Genomic DNA, 17,727 nt, shown 5'->3' with positions numbered 1-17,727 from the left:
TGCAAGTACTTTAGAGGCAGTGCGAGTTTGCTTCACACATGGAAGGCAGCTCTCGAACTGTGAAGACAAGCACAACATTTTAAGGGAAGTAAATAATTTTTAGTACAATAAATAATTGTATAAGACACCAGGGCCTGACACTCAAGTTCCTGATTTTTTTAATTCATTTGTGTCCAGAAGAAGTCAGTGTGTTTTTCCTGCTGTTTGAAATATTTCCAGAAGTTTATGTAAAGGTATAGGCTTATAGCAATTTTTTGTCCAAAATATATAAAGATGTCTAAAATCTCAACAGTAAAAGGTCAGCATGGGCAATGGATTTCAAGACCTTTCTCCAGAGATTTCCAGCTAGATACCTAGCTAGAAGAACATACCAACCAGAAAAGCAACAACTTTTGGTCCAGCCCCTGCTCCAGTTGCTCAGGCCACACATGAATATCGAGCTGCATATCTTCTACACATGTACTGGGAGGCCTGTCTCCAACCCCTGTATGTTCTTTTGCTGGTGGTTCAGATGCTGAGAGTCCAAAGTGTCAAGTTTAGTTAACTCTGCTGGCCGGCCTATGGAGTTTCATTCCCCTTGAGGGCTGCAATCCTTTTTCTGAATCTTGTATATGAGTCCTTAAGTTCTACCCAGTGTTTAGCTGTGGATGTCTGCATCTGTCTGAGTAAGCTGTTCAGTGGAGCCTCTCAGAGGACAGCCATGCTAAACACTTGTCTGTAATTGTTATAATTGTTATAAAATACTCTGTTATAGAGTATTATGAAATGTCAAGGATTGGTGCTTGCCCACGGATGGGTATCAAGTTTGGCTAGTATCCCTCAGTCTCCACTCTGTCATCAATTGCTGATTTTTTCTTTCAGTTTGTTTATATGGCAGATGACTTGTTGAGTGTTTGTAACTGAACCATCCCTGTTTTCCTGGTATAAAACCTACTTTGCAAGTATTTTCTGTAGTTGTTTTGAAGAGCCTTCGATAGCTCAGTTCACAGAGCACTGGAGTGTAGTTGACACATACATTTCATAAATACTCTTATAAGTTTCTCATTTATATATAACATATAGTATAATAAAATGATATATATATATATATTCATATGCTGAGTGTGTAGGTCAGTGGTGGAGCACTTGTATGGCACATGTGAGACTGTAAAGGAACTGAGAAATAGCAACCTTCTATATTACTGTTGGAACTATAAATATAAAATGGTTCAGCCTCAAGCAGCTGAATGTGCACAGAACTTACAAATGACAAAAGGGAGGAACCCCAAGAAGTATAGCATGATGAATAGGTAAACAAAGTGTGGCATATCAATACAATGGACTAGTATCTAGCAATGACAAGAGGTATTCATAATAATCCTAAAACATGAAAACACATTACAATCCGTAAACTCAGTGAAAATAGCATTTTTAATGACCAAAAAGCTTTATTTTTATATTAGATCATTAATTTCTATTAAATACCTAGAATGAACTGGTTGGTGGTGACATATGCCTTTAATCCCAGCACTCAAGAGGCTGAGACATGTAGTTCTCCATGAGTTTAAAGCCAGCCTGGTCTACAGAGTTAGGTATCGGACAGCCAGGGATGCTACACACACACACACACACACACACACACACACACACACACACACACACACACGGACATACACGCACTCACACAATCAATCAATCAATCAATCAAACAAAAACCTCAAAAACAAGACAACAAAAAGAAATCAATCAATTAAACACAACAACTGCAGCAGCAGCAGCAGCAGCAGCAACAGCAACAACAAACACTAACAGAATGAGAAACGTAAAGCAGAAGTTAGATTGGGTACCAGCTTGTTTCCTCATTAATCAAAGGGCCCCTCAGAAAACCATTCATATTATGGGCTATTGCAATGGCATTGGAGCTGTACACAACCTGGTTTTAAGGTTCTATATTTGAAGGTCATACTTCTATCATCAAAGAGGGATAGTTGGAACTGGTGCCTAAAAAGTTGATAGGGGGTAGGCTGTGGAGTAAAAAAGAGTAACTTGTAATGGCCCAGGGTTTCCTGTCAAAGATGAGAATGTTTTTAAAACAATAGGGTGATGGGAGCATGACTTTAATAAAGTACTAAGAAACCACTACTACATTGTATGCTTGTAAGTAATGAACTTAGCACATAAGTTTACTACATACCGGTGAACCTATTATTATTGAAACATTATGCTTATTTCTTATGTGTGAAAGTTTTGCCTATGTGTCTGTCGGTGCACTACATGCATGTCTGGGCCTGTGAAGATATAAGAGGGGTCTAGATCACCTGGAATTAGATTTGAAGATGCTTTTGGGCTTCCACGTAGGTGTCATTGTAGGTTGCAGGGTTTGTAGGTGACAGATATTGAGGATTACCTTTGCCCTCCAGTAGCAGACAGGGTACCTTCCAGTATTATGAATTCTGGTTAGTAGGGTGAAGAGTCTAGCTAGACCCCGGCTCAACCTCTCCCACTGTGATGACAGAAGTGTTACCATCAGAAATCAGTCCTGAACATCAGATTGTGTAGACCAACCAATAGTCTTGACACAAGCCTGTGACAGTTGAGGCTTCCTATAGGACCCTATGGTTAATGACTCAGCAGTTTGTTACCCATTCCTGTTACTGGAGGTGAAATTGTGTGACACAAGATGTCTAGGTCGAGCCTTGTGTCCTCTGTTAGTTTTTGGCTCCGTATCTATTCCCTTGGCGCATGCATGCATATATATATAAAAATATATATGTGTATATATATGTATTTATATATGTATTTTTTTCATTTGTTTTTTTAACTTGGTGACAAATATTAAACTGTTATACTTGGCACTTTTGCTTTTGTTCGCTGAGAGAAATGTAGAATAAACCCACAGTGTTATTGGAAAAGGTGAATGATTGCCTTTTAAGGTGACTGGCATTGACAGTAGTGGAAAAATAAATAACCCCAAAATAACATACATGTATTAATAAATCATGTCAGGGAGAAAAGTACTGAGACAGAGGTCACAGAGACCTCTCGGTGATGAAAAGAGAAGTGGCCTCGATCCTGGACATGCTTGGGGCGTTTACCTCCCTGGCCGTTTTGAGACTGTCCATTCTAACCAGTGCTGGAGGACTCCTCCCCCCATCCATGTACTTCCGCTTCCTGGAGCTGTTGTGGGCCTTCACCAAGATGGCGGATGTGAGACTTGCTCCGTCTAGGCTGTCCAGTGTGGGTGAACCCCACATCAGCGGACTTCCAGAACACGCCCTATCCTTAAAGGCTTTGTGGTCTCTCAGGGCTGTCTGTCAGAACCAACAACTGCAGGATGGAGCTGCGGTCATCTCCACAAGGACTTCATCTGCTCAAGAGGTAAAGGGGCAGCGCGCAAGTCCGGAGTTTAGGAAGGAAGGATTTGGCCTGTGATACACAAGGAGCAAAGGCAGCCCTCACATACGTCCCTGTTTTCCTGCCTCATTACAAACAGCTCTGTGGCATCACATAAATCAGTCAGCAACCTTTCTACAAGGGCTCCCAGAAGACATCTGAAGCAGATGACACCGTCTCTGGGACGGTAACTTACTACTTCTGAGATAGAATCTCACTTTGTGGGCAGCCTGGTCTACAGAGAAACCCTGGCTCAAAACACCAAACCAAAGCAAAACCCCAAAAACATTAACAGAGCCCAGGCAATCTCACAAGTCTCTGCAGCACCATTTGCCAAACAGCAAGTCAAGGCGTTCTGCTGCTCTCCCTAGCTGCTTGTCTTTCTTCAGGATCCCTAAGCATCCTTTTCATGATGGGTACCAGGTGACCCATGATTTGAAGACAGAGCCCAAGCCTGGGGACTCCTGAGTCTATACCTGCTGAAAGCTCTTAGTCATATGAGACCTCCACCCTGTGTGACAGCAGGTCCTAGGCCTTAATGAAACTACCTCATTTTATTTTTATGTATAACTTAAGTTGTGTAAACATACAAAAAGGCACACAGACACAGACACACATGCACGCGGGCAAACACACACACACACACACACACACACACACACACACACACACACACACACAATCGTTTTACCTCTGTGTATTTTCTGTGTACCATATGTGGTAGAACCTGGTGCTGGTTCCCCTGGGGCTGCAGCTATAAACAGTTGTGAGCTGCCCTGTGTGTCCTAGCAATCAGAACTGAGTGTTATTCAAACCAAAACTAGAGCTGGTCACTGCCATGCCCCCATGTAGATTTTCTTTTTGTTTTTCCTGTTTTTGTTCTTTTTGTTCTTTTTTCTTTTTTCTTAGATATTTTATGTATTTACATTTCAAATGTTATCCCCATCCCCCCTCCATAACCCCTGATTCTATGAAGACTTTATTAATATATAGAGCATTAATTATAATAGACAGCACTCGAAAATTTATCATAAGACAAATTGTCAACTTTAGGGCAATATCAATAATGAATATTAGATCAACATTACCTGTTTGCTAATGGATAAAAGACATTTTGAACAGGAACTGTGACCATGTCCCCCTCACAGAAGGTGAGTGAGGACCTTCTGTTCTGTTGATTTTGCACTGATATACATGTGAAGGTTAGAGATTGCCATTGTCTTTCTCTCACTTTCCAGTGCCCCACACATGTGGAGCTAAGTGTGTAGTGGTCAGAGGACAGAGCCAACTGACGGTTCTGTTCTGGCTTCTGAGGACTGAACTCAGGCCATCAGGCCTCCCTGTGGGTTCCACCCCTGGTCCCTCTGTTCTAGAGACAAACCTCACCCAGCCACATCCCTCGTGTGCTTGATTTACTATCTTGGAGCACATTGATATTCACACTTGCAGGCAAGTAAGCCTTGGGGCTCCCCTTATCCCCACATCTACAGTCAGGTTTTCAGGGCAAATGTTTTACCAAGTGAGGTTTACCAACCGCAAAAGCGCTTCATTATTTTTCTGCGGGGGGGCGATTTTTTCCTTTTCTTTTATTTTCCCGGTCAATATTAAATTGGATGTATCTTATTTACATTTCAATTGTTATTCCCTTTCCCGGTTTCCAGGCCAACATCCCCCGAACCCCTCCTCCTCCTCTTCTATATGGGTGTTCCCCTCCCCATTCTCCCCCCATTACCTCACCCCAAGAATCCCATTATTTAAGGGTCCAGCCTTGGCAGGACCAATGGCTTCCCCTTCCACTAATGACCTTACTAGGCTATTCATTGCTACCTATGCAGTTGGAGTCCAGGGTCAGTCCATGTATAGTCTTTAGGTAGTGGCTTAGTCCCTGGAAGCTCTGGTTGCTTGGCATTGTTGTTCATATGGGGTCTCAAGTCCCTTCAAGCTCTTTCAATCCTTTCTCTGATTCCTTCAACGGGGGTCCCGTTCTCAGTTCAGTGGTTCGCTGCTGGCATCCACTTATGTATTTGCTGTATTCTGGCTGTGTTTCTCAGGAGAGATCTACATCTGGTTCCTGTCAGCCTGCACTTCTTTGCTTCATCCATCTTATCTAGTTTGGTGGCTGTATATGTATGGGCCACATGTGGGGCAGGCTCTGAATGGGTGTTCCTTCTACGTCTATTCTAAACTTAGCCTCCCTATTCTGGGGGTGGGGGGATTTTTATTTGATATTTTTTGTTCCCATTTCAAATGTTATCCCCTTTCCTAGTTTCCCATCCATGAACCGCCTATCACATTGCCCCTCCCCCTCTTCTATTAGGGTGTTTTCCCACCCATTCACTCACCCCTTCCCACCTCCCTGTCTTAGCATTCCCTTACACTGGGAGGTGGAGCCTTGGCAAGACCAAGGGCTTCTCCTCTCATTGGTTCCCAAAAAGGTCATCCTCTGCTACATATGACCTGAAGACATGAGTGTGTCAATGTGTACTTTGTACATGGAGGGACATCTGGGTTCTTTCCAGCTCCAGGCAATTACAAAAAGGGTGCTATGATCATAATTTGAGCATGTGTCTTTGTTATATGTTGGAGCCCCTTTTAGGTATATGCCCAGGATGGGGTATAGCTGGGTCCTCAGGTAGTACTATGCCCAATTTTCTGAGGAACATCCTAAGTAATTTCTAGAGTTGTACCAGCTTGCTCTCCCACCTACAAGGAGGAGTGTTCCTCTTTCTCCACATCCTCACCAACATCTGTTGTCACCTGAGATTTTGTTCTTAGTCATTCTACTGGTGTGAGGTGGAATCTCTTCATTTTCTTGATTTACATTTCCCTGATGATTAAGGATGTTCAATAGTTCCTTAGGAGTTTCTGGGACATTTGATATTCCTCAGTTTAGAATTCTTTATTTAAGTTTGCACCTCCTCATTTTGTAATAGAGCTATTTGATTCTCTGGAGTCTAAACATAGATTTCTTTGTATACGTTGCATATTAGCCTTCTATCAGATGTAGGAGTCGTAAAGATCTTTTTCTAATCTGTTAGTTTCCATTTTGTCCTAATGACAGTGTCCTTTTCCTTGCATAATCTTTGCAATTTTTTGAGGTCTCATTTTTCGATACTTGAAATTGGAGCCTAAGCTATTGGTGTTCTATTCAGGAAAATTTCCCCAGTGCCCATGTGGTCCAGGCTCTTCCCCAATTTTCCTTTTATTATTTTGAGTGTATCTGCTTCTATGTGGAGATCCTCAATTCATGTGGACTTTAGCTGTGTACAGGGTGACAAGAAAAGTTTGATTTGCATTCTACATGCTGACTGCCAGTTGATTCAACAGCATTTGCTGGAAATGCTGTCTTTTTTCCACTGAATGATTTCAGTGTCTTTGTCAAACATCAAGTGACCAAAGTTGTGTGGGTTCATTTCTCTGTCTCCAATTCTACTCCCTTGATCAACCTGCCTGTCTGTGTACCAAACCATGCAGTTTTTATCACTATTGATATGTAATACAGCCTGACGCCTGGGATGGTGAGTCTCCCAGAAGTTCTTTCATTTTTGAGGACAGTTCTCACTACCCTGGATTTTTTATTATTCCAAATAAATTTGCACATTCCTCTTTCTACCTAAATGAGGAATAGAGTTGGAACTTTCATGGGAATTACATTGAATCTTAGATTGCTTTTGGTCAGATTTCCATTTTTACAATTTTAATCCTGCCAATATGTGAGCATGGGAAATCTTTCCATCTTATGAGATCTTGTTCAAGTTCTTTCTTTAGAAATTTAAAGTTCTTGTCAAAGAGATCATTCACTTGTTTGATTAGAGTCACAGCGAGGTATTTTATATCATTTGTTACTGTTGTGAAGGGTGTCATTTCCCTAATTCCTTTCTGAGCCTGTTTATCCTTTGAATAGAGGAAGGCCGTGGACTTTAGTGCTAATTCTTCAAGGTTTTCTCCATTTAATTTGATATTGGCCACTGGTTTGCTGTATATTGTTTTTACTATGTTTAGGTATGGGCCTTGAATTCCTGATCAATCCAAGAATTTTAAAATGAAGGCTAACCCTCACTTTTTACTTTACATATATTATAGTTTTTATTGGATGGAAGATTACTTAGATTTGTGTTGATTGTTGTAATTTAACAGGCTCCACAGTCATTGTTGTCAATTTCGAATCATTCACTAACTGTGAGCACACAGTGGCATTACTGGACTAATTAAAGTTCTCTAAGTGCCAGGAGCCATGTGGAGCTAGACAGGTTTAGTGTGTCAAGAGGGTTAGCTAGAAGCCCTGTTGGAGGCTTCCAGCCTATCCTACAGTGCCCGTATTCAAAACAAACAAAGAAAGCAAAATCTCATAAATGAGTTAGTCAGTAAATAAATAGTGTGATACCTAGAAAAGCAACACACGGGTGTCAAGCTTCTCTTTGGTTGCTGGTTTAGTCTCTGGGAGCTGTGGAGGGTCTGAATGGTTGATGTTGTAATTAATCTTATGGGGTTGAAACCCCTTCAGCTCCTCCAGTCCGTTCTCCTCCTCCTCCTCCTCCTCCTCCTCCTCCTCCTCCTCCTCCTCCTCCTCCTCCTCCTCCTCCTCCTCCTCTTCTTCTTCTTCTTCTTCTTCTTCTTCTTTTTCTTCTTCTTCTTCTTTTTCTTCTTCTTCTTCTTCTTCTTCTTCTTCTTCTTCTTCTTCTTCTTCTTCTTCTCTTTTTTTGATGGGATATATTTCTTCATTTAAATTTCAGATGTACATTCCTTTCCCATTTTCTATCCATAAGCCTCCTATCCCCTCCTCCTTCACCATAACTGAGGCCCTCCCATTCATTCTCCCGTTCTACACCCCCAGACATTCCCCCGCTCTGGGGTCCAACCTTGGCAGGACCAAGGACTTCCCCTTCCACTGGTGCCTAAGAAATGATATTCCAACTCTGCAACATATGCATTTGGAGTCCTGGGTCAGTCCATGTATGGTCTTTGGGTAGTGGTTTAGTCCCTGGAAGCTCTGGATGGTAGGCCTTGGTATTCTTATGGGGTGGCAAGAACCTTCAGATCTTTCAATTCCTTCTGGAATTTCCCCAAGGGAGTCCCGTTCTCAGTTGAGTGGGTTGGTGCTAGTGTTTACCTATGTATTTGACATGCTCTGGTTGTGTCTGTAGTAGAGACCTATATCTGGTTCCTGTCAGCATGCTCTTCTTAGCTTCATCAATCTTACCTAGTTTTGGTGGATACACACACACACACACACACACACACACACACACAAATTAAAAGGTGAGGAATATCGAATGGGCGAGAAGCACCTTAGGAAATATTCTTAGTTCAATATTCTTAGACATCAGGGAAATGCAAATCAAAAAATCCCTGAGATTCCACCTCACACGAGTCAGAAAGGCTAGGATAAAAATCTCAGGTGACAGCAGATGCTGGTGAGGATGTGGAGAAAGAGGAACACTCCTCCATTGTTGGTGGAATTGCAAACTGGTATAACCACTTTGGAAATCATTCTGGAGGTTCCTCAGAAAATTGGACATTGCATTACCTAAAGACCCAGCTATACCTCTCCTGGGCGTAGACCCAAATGATGCTCCAACATGCAACAAGAAAACATGCTCCATTATTTTCATAGCAACCTTATTTATAATAGCCAGAAACTGGAAAGGATTCAGATGCCTTCAACAGAGAAATTGATTCAGAAAATGTGGTACATCGACACAATGGAGTACTACTCAACTATCAAAAACAATGACTTCATGAAACTCGGAGGCAAATGGAAAGAACTAGAAAATATCAACCTGAGTGAGTTAACCCATTCACAGGAAAACACACATGTTCTACACTCAGTGATTATTGTATGTTAGCCCAAAAGCTCAAATTACCCAAGATGCAATCCCCAGACCCCATGAAGCTCAAGAAGAAGGATGACCAAAATGCAGACGCTTGCAATCCTTCTTAAAATGGGGGGAAAAAGTATTCATAGGAGGGGATATGGAGGCAATCTTTACAACAGACACTCAAGGAATGGCCGTTCAGAGCCTGCCCCACATTTTTAAATAGTGTTATTTGGCTCTCTGGAGCCTAAGTTCTTGAGTTCATCTATTTTTGATACTAGCTTTGTATCGGATGTAGTATTGGTAAAGATTTTTTCCCAATTTATAGGTTGCTGTTTTGTCCTAATGACAGTGTACATTGCCTTACAGAAGCTTTGCAGTTTTATAAGGTCCCATGTCTTGATTCTTGATCTTAGAGCATAAGCAATTGGCATTTTTTCAGGAAATTTTTCTCAGTCCCTACATGTTTGACACAGTTCCCCACTATTTATTCTATAACTTCCAGTGTATGTGGTTTGATGTGGTGGTCCTTGATCCATGTGGACTTAAGCTTTGTACAGGGTGATAAGAATGGATCGATCTAAGATCAAGAATCGACAAATGGGATCTCATAAAACTGCCAAGCTTCTGTAAGGCAAAGGACACTGTGGTTAGGACAAAACGGCAACCAACAGATTGGGAAAAGATCTTAACCAATCCTACAACAGATAGAGGCCTTATATCCAAAATATACAAAGAACTCAAGAAGTTAGACCACAGGGAAACAAATAAGCCTATTAAAAATGGGGTTCAGAGCTAAACAAAGAATTCACAGCTGAGGAATGCCGAATGGCTGAGAAACACCTAAAGAAATGTTCAACATCTTTAGCCATAAGGGAAATGCAAATCAAAACAACCCTGAGATTTCACCTCACACCAGTGAGAATGGCTAAGATCAAAAACTCAGGTGACAGCAGATGCTGGCGAGGATGTGGAGAAAGAGGAACACTCCTCCATTGTTGGTGGGATTGCAGACTGGTACAACCATTCTGGAAATCAGTCTGGAGGATCCTCAGAAAATTGGACATTGAACTGCCTGAGGATCCAGCTATACCTCTCTTGGGCATATACCCAAAAGATGCCCCAACATATAAAAAAGACATGTGCTCCACTATGTTCATTGCAGCCTTATTTATAATAGCCAGAAGCTGGAAAGAACCCAGATGCCCTTCAACAGAGGAATGGATACAGAAAATGTGGTACATCTACACAATGGAATATTACTCAGCTATCAAAAACAACGATTTTATGAAATTCGTAGGCAAATGGTTGGAACTGGAAAATATCATCCTGAGTGAGCTAACCTAATCACAGAAAGACATACATGGTATGTACTCATTGATAAGTGGCTATTAGCCCAAATGCTTGAATTACCCTAGATGCCTAGAACAAATGAAACTCAAGACGGATGATCAAAATGTGAATGCTTCACTCCTTCTTTAAAAGGGGACCAAGAATACCCTTGGCAGGGAAGAGAGAGGCAAAGATTAAAACAGAGACTGAAGGAACACCCATTCAGATCCTGCCCCACATGTGGCCCATACATATACAGCCACCGAATTAGACAAGATGGATGAAGCAAAGAAGTGCAGACCGACAGGAGCCGGATGTAGATCGCTCCTGAGAGACACAGCCAGAATACAGCAAATACAGAGGCGAATGCCAGCAGCAAACCACTGAACTGAGAATAGGACCCCCATTGAAGGAATCAGAGAAAGAACTGGAAGAGCTTGAAGGGGCTCCAGACCCCATATGTACAACAATGCCAAGCAACCAGAGCTTCCAGGGACTAAGCCACTACCTAAAGACTATACATGGACTGACCCTGGACTCTGACCTCATAGGTAGCAATGAATATCCTAGTAAGAGCACCAGTGGAAGGGAAGCCCTGGGTCCTGCTAAGACTGAACCCCCAGTGAACTAGACTGGTGGGGGGAGGGCGGCAATGCGGGGAGGGTTGGGAGGGGAACAACCATAAGGAAGGGGAGGGGGGAGGGGGATGTTTGCCCGGATACCGGGAAAGGGAATTACACTTGAAATGTATATAAGAAATACTCAAGTTAATAAAAAAAAAATGGATCGATCTGCATTCTTCTACAGGCTGACCACCAGTTGAACCAGCACCATTTGCTGAAAATGCTCTTTTTTCCATTGGATGGTTTTGGCTCCTTTGTCAAAAATCAAGTGACCATAGGTGTATGGGTTCATTTCTGCGTCTTCACTTCTATTCCACTTGTCTATCTGTCTGTCTGTGTACCAATACCATGCAGTTTTTTTTTTTTTTATCACTATTGCTCTGTATTACTGCTTGAGTTCAGGGATAGTGATTCCCCTGGAAGTGATTTCATTTTTGAGGATAGTTTTAGCTATCCTGGGTTTTTTGTTATTCCAGATGAATTTGCAAATTGTTCTGTCTAACTCTCTGGAGAATTGGATTGGTATTTTGATGGGGATTGCATTGAATCTGTAGATCGCTTTTGGTAAAATGGCCATTTTTACTATATTAATCCTGCCAATCCATGAGCATGGGAGATCTTTCCATCTTCTGAGGTCTTCTTCAATTTCTTTCTTCAGAGGCTTAAAGTTATTATCATACAGATCTTTCACTTGCTTGGCTAGAGTCACACCGAGGTATTTTTTATTATTTGGGACTATTAGGACGGGTGTCATTTCCCTATTTCTTTCTTGGCTTGTTTCTCTTTTGTGTAGAGGAAGGCTACTGATTTATTTGAGTAATTTTAGACCCAGCCACTTTGCATAAGGTGTTTATCAGTTTTAGTAGTTCTCTGGTGGGACTTTTGGGTTCACTTAGATATACTATCATATCATCTGCAAATAGTGATATTTTGACTTCCTCTTTTCCAATCTTTATCCCTTTGATCTCCTTTTGTTGTCTGATTGCTCTGGCCAGAACTTCAAGAACTATATTGAATAAGTAGGGAGAGAGTGGGTAACCTTGTGTAGTCCCTGATTTTCGTGGGATTGCTTCAAGTTACTGTCTATTTAGTTTAATGTTAGCAACTGGTTTGCTGTATATGGCTTTTACTATGTTTAGGTATGGGCCTTCAATTCCTATTCTTTCCAGAACTTTGATTATGAAGGGGTGTTGAAATTTTGTCAAATGCTTTCTCTGTATCTAATGAAATGATCATGTGGTTTTGTTCTTTCGGTTTGTTTATATAGTGGATTATGTTGATGGTTTTCTGTATATTAAACCATCCCTTCATGCCGGGGATGAAGCCTACTTGATCATGATCGATGATGGTTTTGATGTGTTCTTTGATTCTGTTTGCCATTTACAAGAATTTTATTGAGTATTTTTGTGTCAATATTCATAAAAGAAATTGGTCTGAACTTCTCTTTCTTCATGGGGTCTTTGTGTGGTTTCTGTATAAGAGTAATTGTAGCTTCATAGAAGGAATTTGGGAGTGCTCCATCTGTTTCTTTTTGGGGGAATAATCGGGATAGTATTGCTGTGATATCTTCTATTCTGATAGAATTCTGCACTAAATCCATCTCGTCCTGGGCTCTTTTTGGTTAGGCGACTCTTAATCACTTCTTCTATTTCTTTAGGAGTTACAGGATTGTTTAGATGGTTTATGTGTTCCTCATTTAACATTGGTAAATGGTATTTGTCTAGAAAATTGTCCATTTCCTCCAGATTTTCCAGTTATGCTGAATATAGGCTTTTGTTGGATGATCTAATGATTTTTTTTAATTTACTCAGATTTTGCTATGTCTCTCTTTTCATTTATGATTTTTTTGATTTGGCTACACTTCTCTGTGGTCTCTGATTAGTCTGTCTAAGTGTTTATCTATCTTGTTGATTTCTCAAAGAAACAGCTCCAGGTTTTGTTGAATCTTTATGTAATCCTTTTTGTTTCTACTTGCTTAATTTTAGCCTGGAGTTTGATTATTTGCTGCCTTCTACAAATACACCACTTGGTTGTATCTGTTTCTTTTGTTCTAGAGCTTTTAGGTGTGCTGTCAAGTAGCTGAGTATGCTCTCTCCTGTTTCTTTTGCAAGCACTCAGAGCTATGAGTTTTACTCTTAGCACTGCTTTCATTGTGTCCCTTATATTTCGATATGTTGTATCTTCATATTCATTAAATTCTAAGAAGTCTTTATTTCTTTAATTCTTCCTTGACCAAGTTGTCATTGAGGATAGAGTTGTTCAACTTCCATGAATATGTGAACGTTCTGTCAGTTTGATATTGCACATTGGTTTGCTGTTCCTTGCTTTTATTATGTTTGGATTTGGGCTGTGAATTCCTGATTATTCAAGACTTTTAACATTAAGGGGTGGTGTATTTTGCCCAAGGCTTTTAATGATAATGTATTTTTTAGTTTGTTTATATAGTAGATTATGTTGATTGATATTCATATATTGAACCATCCCTGCATCTCTGGGCAGAACTCTGCTTTATCATGATGAATGGTTATTTTAAAGCGTTCTTGAAATAGGTTTGTTAGAAATTTATTGAGTATTTTTGCCTCAATATTCATAGGAAAAATTGGTCTGAAATTCTCTTTCTTTTTTGAGTCTTTGTGTGGTTTAGTTATCAACATAACTGTGACTTCATGGAATTCCCAGAAGTTAAACTCCTGAGAGAAAAATAACCCTATTAAAAATGGGGTACAGAGGTAAAGAATTCTCAACTGATGAATTTCAAATGTCCAAGAAGCATCTAAAGAAGTGTTCAAAATCCTTAGTCATGAGGGAAATGAAACTCAAAATGACCATGAGATTCTACCTCATATCAGTCTGAATGGCAAAGAGTAAAAACTCATGTGACAGCATATGCTGGCCAACATGTGGAAAAAGAGGAACAGCCCTCCATTGCTGGTAGCATTGCAGGCTTGTTCAATCACTCTGGAAATCAGGCTGGAGGTTCTTCAGAAAACTGGACACCGTGCCTCAGAACCAGATATATAACCCTGGGCATATACCTACAAAGATTCCCCAACATTTAACAAGTACACATGATCCACTATGTTCCATAGCACCCTTATTTATTTATTTATTTATTTATTTATTTATTTATTTACTTATTTTTAAATTTATTTATTTTTAATTATTTATTATATGTTTCTTTACTTACATTTCAAAGGTTATTCCCCTTCCTGGTTTCCTGTCCATAAGCCCACATTCCTTCCCCTCCTTCTCCCCTATACAGGTATTCCTCCTATACATCCCCCTCATTGTCCTCCCCCATATTCCCCTGAACTGGCGGTCCAACCGTGGAAAGACCAAGGGCTTTCCCTTCCACTGGTGCCCCAACAAGGCTATTCTCTGCTACATATGAGGCTGGAGACCTGGGTCAGTCCATGTATAGTCTTTAGGTGATGGTTTAGTCCCTGGAGGCTCTGGTTGGTTGGCATTCTTGTTTTTATGGGGTTGCAAGCTCCTTCAAATCTTTCAATACTTCCTCTAATTCTGCCCGACAGGGTCCTCTTCTCAGTTTGGTGCTTTGCTGCTAGCATTGACCTCTGTATTAGACATGCTCTGGATTGTCTCTCAGGAGAGATCTATATCCGGTCCCTTTTTAGCTTCATCAATCTTACCTAGTTTTGGTGGTTGTATATACATGGGCCATATGTGTGTCAGGCTCTGAACAGCCATTTCTTGAGTCGCTGCTCTAAACTTCGCTTCCACATCCCATCACATGAATATTTTCCCCAATTTTAAGAAAATGTAGGAGCATCTGCAATTTGGTCATCCTTCTTCTTGAGCTTCCTGTGGTCTGTAGATTGTGTCTTGGGAAATTGGGTTTTTGACTAATATCCACTTATCAATGAGTGCATACCAAGTGTGTTTTTTGTCATTGAGTAACCTCACTCAGCATGATATTTTCTAGTTCATTCCATTTGCCTATGAATTTCACGAAGTCATTGTTTTTGATAGCTGAGTAATACTTCATTGTGTAGATTTACCACATTTTTTGAATCCTTTCTTCTGTTGAAGGGCATCTGGGTCCTTTCCAGCTCCTGGCTATTATAAATAAGGCTGCTATGAACATAGTGGAGCATGTGTCTTTGTTGTATGTTTGAGCATCTTTTGAGTATGTGCCCAAGGGTGGTAGAGCTGGGTCCTGAGGTAGTGTAATGTCCAATTTTCTGAGGAACCTCCAGCCTGATTTCCAGAGAGGTTGTAGAAGTTTGCAATCCCCCCAACAATGGAGGAGTGTTCCTCTTTCTCCACATCCTCACCAGTGTTTGCTGTCACCTGAGGTTTTTTTTTTTTATCTCAGGGCTGTTTGATTTGCATTCACGTGATGACTAAGGATGTTGAACATTTCTTTAGATGCTTTTTGGCCATTTGATAATCCTCAGCTGAGAATGTTTTCTTTAGCTCTGTACCCTATTTTTTGATAGAGTGATTTGGCTCTCTGGAGTCTACCTCCTGAGTTCTTTGTATATTTTGGATTAATAATAGCTCTCTATCAGATGTAGGATTGGTAAAGATCTTTTCCCAATCTGCTGGTTGCTGTTTTGTCCTAATGACATTGTCTTTTGCTTTACAAAAGCTTTGCAGTTTTATGAGGTCCCATTTGTTGATTCTTGATCTTAGAGCAGAAGCCATTTTTGTTTTGTTCAGGATATTTTCCCCAGTGCCCATGTGTTTGAGACTCTTCTCCAATTTTTCTTCTATCAATTCGAGTGTATCTGGTTTGATGTGGAGGTTCTTGATCCACTTGGATTTAAGCTTTGTACAGGGTGATAAGAATGGATCCATTTCCATTCTTCTATATGCTGACCTCCAGTTGAACCAGCACCATCTGTTGAAAATGCTATCTTTCTTCCATTGGACAGTTTTAGCTCCTTTGTCAAAGATCAAGAGGCTACAGGTGTGTGGTTCATTGCTGGATCGTCAATTCTGTTGCACTGATCTACCTGCCTGTCTCTGTACCAATACCATAAAGTTTTGAAGATTATTGCTCTGTAATACTGCTTGAAGTCAGGGATGGTGATTCCCCCAGAATTTCTTTTATTGTTGAGTATAGTTTTCGCCATCCTGGGGTTTTGTTATTCCAAATGAATTTGCAAATTGCTCTCTCTATCTCTATAAAGAATTGAGCAGGAAATTTGATGGGGATTGCATTGACCTGTAGATTGATTTTGGCAAAATGGCCATCTTTAGCATATTAATCCTGCTAATCCTTGAGCATGGAAGATCTTGTCATCTTCTGAGATCTTCTTCAATTTCTTCAGAGATTTGAAATTCTTGTCATACAGATCTCTCACTTGCTTGGTTAACATCACACCAAGGCATTTTATGTTATTTGGGACTATTGTTAAGGGAGCCATTCCCTAATTTCTCTCTCAGCCTGTTTATCCTTTGGGTAGAGTAAGGCTACTGATTTGTTTGAGTTAATTTTACACCCCGGCACTTTGCTGAAGTTGTTTATCAGGTTAAGGAGTTCTCTGGTGGATCTTTTGTGTTCGCTTAAGTACACTATCATATCATCTGCAAATAGTGATATTTTGATTTCTTCCCTTCCAATTTGTATCCCTTTGACCTGATCTTTCACTTATTTCGTTAAAGTCACACTGAGGTATTTTATATTATTGCGACTATTGTGAAGGGTGTCATTTCCCTAATTTTACTCAGCCTGTTTTTCCTTTGAGTGGAGGAAGGCTACTAATTTTTTTTGAGTCATTTTGTACCCAAAAATTTGCTGAAGTTAATATCAGGTTTTGTAATTTCTGGTGGACCTTTTGGCGTCACTTAAATATACTATCCTATCGTTGGCAAATAGCCATATTGTGACATCTTCCCTCCCACTTTGTATCCCTTGACCTCCTTTTGTTGTCTGACTGCTCTGGCTCGGAATTCCAGGGCTGTATTGAATAAGTAGTTACAGTGCAGGCAGCCTTATCTAGTCCCTGATTTTAGTGGGATTTCATCAAGTTCCTCTCCATTTAGTTTGATGTTAGTTACTGGTTCACTGTATATTGTTTTTACTATGTTCAGTTATGGGTTTTGATTTCCTGATCTTTCCAGGACTTTTTTTTGTTGTTTTCTCTTTATTACAAAATATAACATTTATGAAATGAAATATTGTACCTGAGCCATACCTTTTACATAATAAAGTATAAAATGTATGTGCTACTGAAAAAGATGAGTTCATTATCATATAATGGATAGAAGTTATATAATAATTATAAAATAAAACCATTAAATACACATATACTTTATAGTAGAGAAAACAATCTTTGAATTTTAGAAATGGTCCTGGGGTTAGAAACTTGTTAAAGTCAAATTTTTTTTATTAATTTGAGTATTTCTTCTTTACATTTCGAGTGTTATTTCCTTTCCCGGTTTCCGGGCAAACATCCCCCTAATCCCTCCCCCTCCCCTTCGTTCCCCCCATTGCCGCCCTCCTCCCAACAATCACGTTGACTGGGGGTTCAGTCTTAGCAGGACCCAGGGCTTCCCCTTACACTGGTGCTCTTACTAGGATATTCATTGCTTCCTATGAGGTCAGAGTCCAGGGT

At 40.4% G+C, this 17,727-nt stretch overlaps 1 protein-coding gene across 3 annotated transcripts in view; it reads left to right on the top strand.

Annotated features, from left to right (window-relative positions):
* Nucleotides 1–17,727, top strand: part of LOC134482477 (ankyrin repeat domain-containing protein 7-like) — a 145,962-nt gene that overhangs the window by 68,111 nt on the left and 60,124 nt on the right. For 2 of the 3 annotated variants that reach the window (XM_087589386.1, XM_087589387.1), the window contains exon 1: nt 3,151–3,357. The exons of the other annotated variant lie outside the window; for it this stretch is intronic. In XM_087589386.1, the coding sequence (XP_087445512.1) occupies nt 3,314–3,357 (44 nt within the window). In that variant the 5' untranslated portion in view covers nt 3,151–3,313. Of the gene's footprint in view, nt 1–3,150; nt 3,358–17,727 lie in introns of those variants that run through there. 3 annotated transcript variants of the gene reach the window in all.

The sequence above is a fragment of the Rattus norvegicus genome, chromosome 16 (assembly GCF_021556685.1).
Source record: "Rattus norvegicus strain SHRSP/BbbUtx chromosome 16, alternate assembly SHRSP_T2T, whole genome shotgun sequence".
Lineage (NCBI taxonomy): Eukaryota > Metazoa > Chordata > Mammalia > Rodentia > Muridae > Rattus > Rattus norvegicus.
This window is presented reverse-complemented; position numbering and strand designations above follow the sequence as displayed.